The following is a 9,924-nucleotide window of genomic DNA, read 5'->3' as shown; positions in this document are numbered from 1 at the left end:
ACCACTTTGTTTGTAACTCTGTATTGTCTGTATTGTGCTTGTGATATGTTGTAAAATGTTGTATGTCTGTTAATGTTTCCCTCCTTTTATCTTTAAAATAAAAAAAAAGAACTAAATAATGTCAAGGAAATAAAAAGAACTGAAAAAAATCAGACCTTCCAAATTCAAAGACCCAGTCCAAAAATAAGCATCTGAGATGAATATATACTTCTCAAAAGAATTACAAATGGCAAATAAATATATGAAAAAGAAAATATATATATGACCAGTTCAGCATCACTGGTCATTCAAGAGATGCAAATTAAAACAATGATGAGATTCTATCTCACTCCAGAAAAAACGGCTATCATAAAGAAAAGAACTAACAAAAGGAATAAGGATAGGAAAGGAAAAAGTGAAATTATCATTCTTCGCAGATGACATGATACTCTACATAGAAGACCCCAAAAACTCTACCAAAAGGCTCATGGATTTAACAACCAAATTCAGTAGCATAGCTGGATACAAAGTTAACACTGAAAAATGAATAGCATTTCTGTACACAAGTAACAAACAGACTGAGAGTGGAATTAGGGAAACCACACCTTTCACAATAGCATCTAAAAAGATGAAATACTTAGGAATCAATCTAACAAAAGAAGTAAAAGATCTATACAGTGGAAATTATTGTACTCTGAAAAAAGAGATCGTAGAGGATATCAGAAAATGGAAAGATATTCCTTGCTCATGGATAGGAAGAACCAACATTGTGAAAATGGCCATACTCCCAAAATTGTACAGATTCAATGCAATCCCAATTAAAATACCATTAGTATACTTCACAGATCTGGAGAAAACACTCCTAAAGTTCACCTGAAACCAGAAGAGACCTAGAATAGCAAAAGCAATCTTGGGAAACAAAGGATCTTTGTTTTAGAGTTTCTTTTAGAGTTTGATTGATTATGGGTTTGATTGATTATGGGTGTGAGGAGGTATCACAATTCCTGACTTAAAATTATATTACAAATAAATGTAATGATAAAATCTGCATGGTACTGGCACAAAAACAGACCTGAAGATCAGTGGAACACATTAGAAGATACAGATACAACTACAAACACACTCAGTCACCTTAACTTTGACAAAGGGGCCAAACATGTTCAGTCGAAGGAAGATAGGCTCTTTAATAAATGGTGCTGGAAAAACTGCTTTCCACATGCCGAAGACTAAAACTAGACCCATGTCTTTCACTATGCACTAAATTAAAGTCAAAATGGATCAAAGATCTAAATATTAAAACAGAAACACTAAATTTATTGGAAGAGAAAGTAGGTAAAAATCTTGATGACACTGGGGTAGGCACAGAGTTCATGAACAAAACCAGAAACGCATGGTAAATACTTCAAAGAATCAACAACTGGGATCTCATCTTATTGAAAAGTTTTTGCACGTCTAAAGAAATCACCAATAAAATTAAAAGAAAACCCACGAATTGGGAAAAAATTTTAGCCATCTGCCCCTCAGACAAAGGACATCTATCTAGGACATATAAAGAATTTTAAAAGTCAGGCCTCCCATATTCAAAGACCTAATCCAAAAATGGGCATCTGAGATGAATACAGACTTCTCTCAAGAAAAAATACAAATGGCAGATAAATACATGAATAAATTATCAATGTCATTAGTCATTCAAGAAATGCAAATTAAAATGACACTGAGATTCCATCTCACCCCAGAAAGAATGTCCATCATGAAGAAATCAACCAATAACAAATGCTGGCAAGGCTGTGGGGAGAAAGAAAACCTACTCCACTGTTGGTGGGAGTGCAGATTGGTGAAACCACTGTGGAAATCAACTTAGAGATTCCTCACAAAACTAGGATTGGAAGTCCCATTTAACCCAGCTATTTCCTTCAGGGTACTTTCCCAGAAGAATTAGAGACATCATACCCTAGCGATATATGTGCACCCATATTTATAGCAGCACAATTTGTTACAGCTAAATCTTGGAAACAACCCAGATGCCAATCCACTGAGGAATGGATAAAAATGTTGTGGTATTTTTATACAATGGAGTATCACTCAGCTATTAAAAAAGATAAACTCGAGGCTTATAGGTAAAAGGATGCAACTAGAGACCATACTCATAAGTGAAATAAATCAGATCCACATGTGTAAACAGCATATTGTCTCCTTGGTGTAGGAACCTGAAAGACTAGGTAAAACTCAAAATGTACAATAGAAGATAGGAAAGGTAAAGAAATTGCTCAAAGTAAGGAATGACTGGGGTGAGGGAAAGAAGAAAAAAGAAAGAAGGAAGGCAAAACATAAATATACATATGAATAACTGCAATGACTGCATTGCTGATATCTGATGGTGTATTGAAATGAACAGTCAATGCTTACAATTTTTTATGTTCTGATCGACTTTACATGCTTGTGTCTGATGGTCTGAGCAATTGATTTGAAGATAACAATATGCAATGGAATTGCAATGGTGAACTCCTACCATCTTGTCTAGTGAAACTCTGTATTATCTCTAATGTTTTATCAAAGAATTATTTCCTTATTCTGAAATAATGGTTTGAGCAATCTTTCATTCTTACATCTGGTAATCTGAGCAATGTAGTTGAGGATAGCAATATGCAATGTAACAACCACTGTTGACTTGTATTATTTTGTCTTGAGACCCTATATCATTTGGAAAGTTCTTGCTTTGATTTATTTATGTTCTTGATACTGGTATGCTGCTAGTGCTCTATTTTTTTTTGTTGTTTGTTTGTTTGTTTCTCATATACTACTCTCCTTAAAATGAAAAAACAACTACTAACAAATGCTGGTGGGACTGTGGGGAAAAAGGAACTCTTCTTCACTATTACTGGGAGTGTAGACTGGTACAAATACTGTGGAAATCAGTGTGGTAATTCATCAAAAAATTCAGATTAGAGGTTCCATTCGACCCAGCTATTTCCCTTCTGAGTTTCTTCCCAAAAGAATTAAAAGCATCATACTACAGAATATATGCACACTCATGTTTATAGTGGCATAGTCTGCAGTAGCTAAATCTTGGAAGCAACCCAAATGTCCACCAACCAATGAATGGATAAAAAAAGATGTGTTTTTTAATATAATGGAGTACTACTCAGTGATAAAGAAGGACAAAATTGAGACATTTATAGCTAAATGGATGCACATTCAGACCATAATCACAAGTGAAATAAATCAGACACACATGTAAATATCACATTATCTTTCTGATGTGAGAAACTGAAAATGTAAATAAGAACCAAAATGTACAACAGATATTGTGCAATGGGAAGAAACTGTTGAAAAGGAAAAGGGAACCAGGGAGGGGGGAAGGAAGAAAGGGAAAGAAAGAAATGAGAAAAGAAGGATAAAATGAAAACAAAGCTTTGTGAACGGGGAAAGGAAGAGCTTTGTGAATGGGGAAAGGGACAGGAATGGGGGAAAAAAGAGAAATCAAGATATATCATGTACAGGTGCAAATTCTCTATGATGACTATGATCATTATGTATACCTAAAATGTACCAATAAACTTAAATAAAGGAAAAAAGATTGTCACTGAACTAATCAATACTGAGAATTTCCCCTGTGAATCAGTTCTTAGCATGGTCCAGGGACGCACAAAAGTCCCCACAGCCCCCATCTCTGAAATGCCCTACCTGTATTCCAAAGAGGTCTTCATATGTTTTCTTATGTATATCCTTCAGGTGAACAGTGGCCAGCACTGTGGAGAGAAAGAAGCTGGGCCTGAGTCTTGCTCTGATCTCAACAAGGCAGGGTCAGAAGGGTGCAGAGCCGGGGCTCAATACTTCCTGCACATACACACCTCAGACACTGCCCTTAACCCTAGCCACTGACAAACAAGAGAGCATGATCAATTGTATACTTGCATCTACACATGCAGGATACAAAGAACTATCAAATATATCCCTTCTCTTAGTATTAATAATGAATGATGCAAATACATAAAAAGAACAATGAAAACAACCACATGATGTTAATGAATAGATGAAGGCCAAGTGAAGAAATTCAGCCCAGGACCTCTAGGCCTCTAAGCCCCCCATCCCTGCTTTTTTTGATAGACCTGAGCCCTATAGAAAGCTGGACCCACCTTGCTGCCCCACCAGCTGTGATGCCCAGAGCAATAATAGTGTAGAAGGTTTATTCCATCCTCCTTGACCCCTTGGTGCCATGGAAGAGGGTGGCTTGGCAAGAGTAAAGGTTTTCTCCAGTGTTGCCAATGACAGACAAGGAGAGGTTGAGAGTCAGAGAAACAGTACTACCATCAAACCAGGGCTTCTGGGGTAACCAACCCAGGGAATAAAAGCAGTGGGGTCTCCATATAACTCAGTGGTCACTCAAGCTAAGCACACACATTACTGCTGGGCTACACCCTCTGCCCCTAACTACTAATGCATAACTCTGACCTGCATCTCCCACTACAGGGCAGGCAACAGCCAACAAAAAGCCCAGAGGAGATGGCAATGGAGGAGAAACACCTTCTTGAATTAAAGAATTTCAGAAGGCACATTTCTCTATTTCTTTTCCCAATACTAGTGAAGGAACACAGGGTCTCTCACACTAGGTAAGCGCTCTACAAACAAGCCACATTCCTAGTTCTCTATCTCCATTTGTCTGCATGTTATCTTTATCCATTTTCCTGCAAGTCAATTTGTGTTTTCTCCTTTTAATCTTGTTCCATTATCCATTCACACTGATCTTTTACTTTTTACCTAGTAATTTATAATTTTACATTGCTGGGAATTGTCCCAGGGCTTTATGCATGCTAGGCAAGTGCTTGACCACGGAGCTACACCAAGACCCGACCCCACTGCTTTTATTCCCTGGGTTGGTTACCCCGAAGCCCTGGGTCTGGTTTGATGGTAGTACTGTTTCTCTGACCCTCAACCACTCCTTGTCTCTCATTTGGCAGCATTGGAGAAAACTTTTACTCTTCTCCAGCCAGACCCTCCTCTGGGGCACCAAGGGGTCGAGGAGAGTGAAGTAAACTTTCTGCACAATTACTCCTCTGGGCATCACAGCTGGTGGGGCAGCAAGGCGGGTTCAGCTTCTTAACTTGTCTGTGGCCACAAGTTCCCACTGTTACATAAAGGCCATAGGCCTCCTTACAGAGCACAGCAAGACAAACCAGCAGTACCCATTACACTTTCTGACTGGATACATGAAGGAAAGAGACAAAACAAAAACTACCATTTTTCAAGTGGCCTTCTCTCAATGCTAGTCCTTTATCTGCAGTTATGAGCAGTTCCTTGATCTTTCTTCTCTCCAGTGCCTAGGGAGAAATTCAGAAAGTTAAATGGACTGTTTCTGGTCCCACAGGATTGCCTCTTCCTGAAAAAAAAAATATGCCATTAAAAATACTAGAGAATACTAGCATATTCTTTACCCAACTACTTATAAGTAGTAAGTTAAGATAAAAATATCATCTCTGCCTCAGTTACTCAGCAATGCCAAAGTAACAAGTGATATTTACAACCTTACAAAAGAGGCAATGAGATTGTGGATATTTATCTAATATAGTACTTTTCCCTAAGGACCTGAATTCTGGATTTTCTCCAGAGAGTTTAAGACAAACACTCTCATCTACACTGTCACTCCAAATAAGTATATCCCATGGGCTACCTTCACAGCATGTATTTAGAAACCCACACATCATTGCTAGTTCTTTCAGCCAATGCTAAAAGCAGGTAAGTTGTAGTTTAGTCCATCCACATCATACTTTTTACTGTATGAGCCCTTAATGTTCCTATACTAACTAGAAACAACTCTAGGGAATTCTAAATCAAAGACAGAGAGAAGAGGCTAAGGAACTTGTCTAAACCAGGGATAAAATACTGAGACTGCAGCTGTGCCTACTAAGAAAAGCTAAAGGTATACCTGGATGGTATTTTTGGACCAAAATATTCTGAAAGTGAAAATATACTTGCATTAACCCTTAGACCCTTTGTTGGGTATCAGGAGGTGGCTTATTTCTACTGGACTCATTTGAAAAATAGAGGAGTCCAACAAGTAACTCAAATGAGAAACTAAATGTCATCTATCAATTAGTTTCACTCCACCCAAATGCACAAAGGTCTTGTGAGAAGGAAGCGTTTCATCTCTGATCCAGTACCAACACAGTTTGTTATCAAGTAGCCATATGACATATTCAAACTAAAACACTTGAGAATGAAAGAAGATGGTAGTGTTTCCTCCTGGGGGCTGAGCTGGACAAATCAAGATTCACAGTTCACAACTTACGTGGAGAGAAACAGAGTCTATTTCTAAGAACGAAGGACTTCTTTTATATGCAGTGAACCTTTCTTTTAATTACAGCTAGTCAAAATGGACTCAACATTTCCTGAAGACTTATTGGGAAATACAGGGAATGTAAGGGTAGACCTTGAGGAGTTGCAATCGCAGAAAGGAAGGGAAGCTGGCATTCGGCACTAATTTTCCTGTGAGGCAATTCAGGCTGATTCTTAAAGTATCAGCTAAGAGTCTGAAAAGCTGATCAGGGCGGCCAGCTGTTTTACAAGACACGAGGGAAAAAACTATATTTTGGCATCATATTGCCTCTCTGGTATGAGAAACTGAAAGGTCTAAAATGTACAACAGATATTGTGAAATGGGAAGAAATTGTTAAAACGGAAAAAGCAACTAGGATGGGGAAAAGGGAAAGGAAAGAAGAGGAAAGAGAGAAAAAATGCAAGTTAATAATATTATTAGTGTCTCTTAAGTCATAGGAAAGGAAGATTCATGCTTATATCAGCTGGAGAACTTTTGTGCCCGTATCTTGTACTCTCAGTAGCTACTTTAAAGATAGTAATATGCAATGTATTAACTATTATTATTCTCCTATCATCTTGTTATGAAATTCTGTTCTAGCTTTTTTTCATAAAATAAAAGAAATTTTAAAAAGAAACTATAGTTTGGGTATTACCCTGGTGAGGGATTATGACATACCCCAGACTTTCTACTAGGACCTAAAAGATGAACCCCTGAAACAAAGGTGAATAAGCTTTAGACCAGTTCTCACAAGGATAGAAGCTCAGCTCCAAATCACTCAGAAATCATATGTGGAGCAAGAGAAACTGTCTGGGAAGTAACCAAAGGCCTCAAATGACCTCAGTGTTCTCATAAATAAATGTCTAACTCTGAAAAATATTATTAGGCTGACCATCAGTTAACAATTCACAGAAACAAAAAGAAGTATCACACAGAAACAGATCCCTGGGGAATCATATATTAGGTTTATTAGACATAGATTCTGAAATAGATATTTAATTAATATGTTCAAGAAATTAAAGAAAAATTGGAGAATGTCAGTGAAGAAATAGAAACAATAAAAAAGAATCAAATAATTTTAGAACAAAAAGTTAAAAATAGCTGAAACTAGGAACTTAGAGTTCAACATCATGAGACAAAGCTAAAGGAAAAAAAGTCAATGAATTAAGGGTAGGTTAGAAGAAATTATCAAAAGAGTAAAATAGACACATGAAATATGATGTAAACACCTAACATTTGTGTAATTGAAATGACCTGAGGAGAAGAGACAGAAAATAAGGCATATAAATGTGAAGAATCAATCTATCTACCTTTGTTTCTTTTTAATACTAGGGACTGAACCAAAGACGTTCTCTCTGAGCTATTAACACCACCCTCTTTTTGACACAAGATCTCACTAAGCCACTAAATCGCCCAGGATGGGTTTGAACTTGTCATCCTGCCTCAGCCTCCCAGAGTGCTGAGATTATAGGTATGTGCCACAACCACTGGCTGAGAATTTTGTAAAACTGATTCCATACTTCAAGACACAAACTGAAGAGTGCAAAAAATTCAGTGCATAAGCAGAAAGAACCCATGTAATCTTAGTAAAATTTTTGGAAAAAAAAAAAAAAAAGAAAAATAAGTATTAAAACCATCCAGAAGAAAAAAGAAATTTTATCTTCAAAGGAACAATAATTTTATTGATGCCTAACCTCTTAGTAAAAACAATGGATGCCAAAAAAATACACAAAGTAAATAACTGCCAACCAAACACTCTTCAAAAAGAGCATCTTAAGCATATTTTTAGACAAACACCAGCGTTTATTACTAAAATTCCTACAGCAAAGAAAACATTAAAGGCAGATAAAAGAGATGAAAGCTCACAGATGGAGGGGAGCAACAAAAACTAAATTATCTTAGTAACCTGAATGACAATTACCTTTGTAACAAAAATAATAATAATGTCTTGAGGGACACATGCATAGATAAATAGAACTAAAACAAATAATAACAATAGTACCTAAGGTGAAAAGAAATACAGTCAAATTGTTTTAAGGTGCTTGCTTTCTCCTGCAATTGGCAAATACGTTGATTCAGATGTTAATAATTCAAGGATGAAAATTTTTATTTACATGCCAAACACTAATAGAGTAGGGAAAATATGTGGCAAGCTAGTAAAGGATAAAACAGAATAATAAAATGTTCTCAGTTACAAGAACACAAGAAGGAAGAGAAAAAGGATGACAGAACAGGTAGGACAAACACAAAGAAAAGAATAAAACAGTAGATTTAAATCTAACTATGTCAGTAAATATATTAAATGTGTACCTTATTTATAAGATGAGTTCTCATAATAAAGTAACAAAAAGAATTCTAATTATATACTGCTTAAGATATGTACCTTAAATAGATGGATAAGAAAAGTTGAAATCAGGAGAGAGAATCATGTATTATGCAAACATCAAAGAGAGATAGATATCCAGAAAAAAGAAAGTTACCTTAACATCATTCTCATATTGAGTTGTGAGAGTAGTTTACAGTTCTCTCTCTTGAATGTAAATGAGTGAAAAAATGAAACCAGCCTCTATACATCTTTATACTTCATAGCTCCATGCAAACTACAGATAGCCAGAATGGCTGCTACACAAACAAGCTGAAAAAAGGAATATGTCAGTACTTAGAGAAGTTAAAGGCACACTTACCATTTTTATAAATGACAGGTATTTTCTATCCAGATGATAGGAACCGTATTCATTCTCAATCTGTACAGCGATAATGGGGCCTCCCCTGTTATACTGGAAGCCAGGAGAGAAGAGTCCATCAGGTTGCTGATGGGAAAGACTGGATTTTCTGAATTTACTGAGCACACACATCAAAATGACATATTCCTGAACACAACCACATGTGCACTACAGTTCTAGCAATTTAACTCAGCAGTAAATAGCTACTTATGAGAAGCCAAAGACTCTTAGAATCCTACCTTTGCTAATTAACTCCCATTATTATTTCCCAAGTTCAGTGTGTCAAGCATGAGGCCTCAAGCTCACACAGCGAGTCTCTGTTTAGCACCAGTGCTGTGACTGAAGAATTTGTTGTCCTTTCTAAGGACGTCTCACCTCCAAGATGCTCAATCTCATCTCCTTTCCACTTCTCTAAAGCTGTGCTCCTCAGACGGCTCACTCTGTCTTCTGCATCTTCACCATTGTTAATAGACCCCTTCCCATCCTCCTTTCAGTTTATTATTTTTTTTTATTTAAAAAAAGGAGGAAAACATTAACAGACGGACAACCTTTTACAAAAGAGCAAAGGAACAGTACAGATAATACAGTTACAAACAAAGTGGTAGGAAATTAACAATGCTTGTTGGACATATTGATATCTTCAAAGTGGCTTCTCATGAAAACAGATAGAGACATCAATATTCATCAGTCAAGGACTCATTAACAGTTTCTTTCAGCAAAGAAAAAGATGACAGTAGAACAACTATGTTAACTATCCTATATATACATACATACAAAATTCCTCTTTCTTTCCCTTCTCTTTTCCCACATCCCAGTTGCCCTTTACACTTGGGCATTTTCCTATCATTTCACAATATCTATCAAACCTCCGAGTTTAAATTAACTCTTTCAGGTTTTACACTAGTGAGA

General features: G+C 36.6%; 1 protein-coding gene across 1 annotated transcript in view; it reads right to left on the bottom strand.

Annotated features, from left to right (window-relative positions):
• LOC102003956 (beta-galactosidase-1-like protein 2) overlaps nucleotides 1-9,924 on the bottom strand; it is an 85,888-nt gene that overhangs the window by 31,456 nt on the left and 44,508 nt on the right. The window contains exons 6-8 of the mRNA XM_005378598.1: nucleotides 8,977-9,069; nucleotides 5,216-5,297; nucleotides 3,664-3,728 (exon numbers count right to left, since the gene is read on the bottom strand). Of these exons, the coding sequence (XP_005378655.1) occupies nucleotides 3,664-3,728; nucleotides 5,216-5,297; nucleotides 8,977-9,069 (240 nt within the window). The remainder of the gene's footprint in view (nucleotides 1-3,663; nucleotides 3,729-5,215; nucleotides 5,298-8,976; nucleotides 9,070-9,924) is intronic.

The sequence above is a fragment of the Chinchilla lanigera genome, unplaced genomic scaffold (genome assembly GCF_000276665.1).
Source record: "Chinchilla lanigera isolate Chin_1 unplaced genomic scaffold, ChiLan1.0 scaffold00011, whole genome shotgun sequence".
Classification (NCBI taxonomy): domain Eukaryota; kingdom Metazoa; phylum Chordata; class Mammalia; order Rodentia; family Chinchillidae; genus Chinchilla; species Chinchilla lanigera.
Note: the sequence above shows the minus strand (reverse complement) of the source record. Positions and strands in the feature narration are given on the sequence as shown.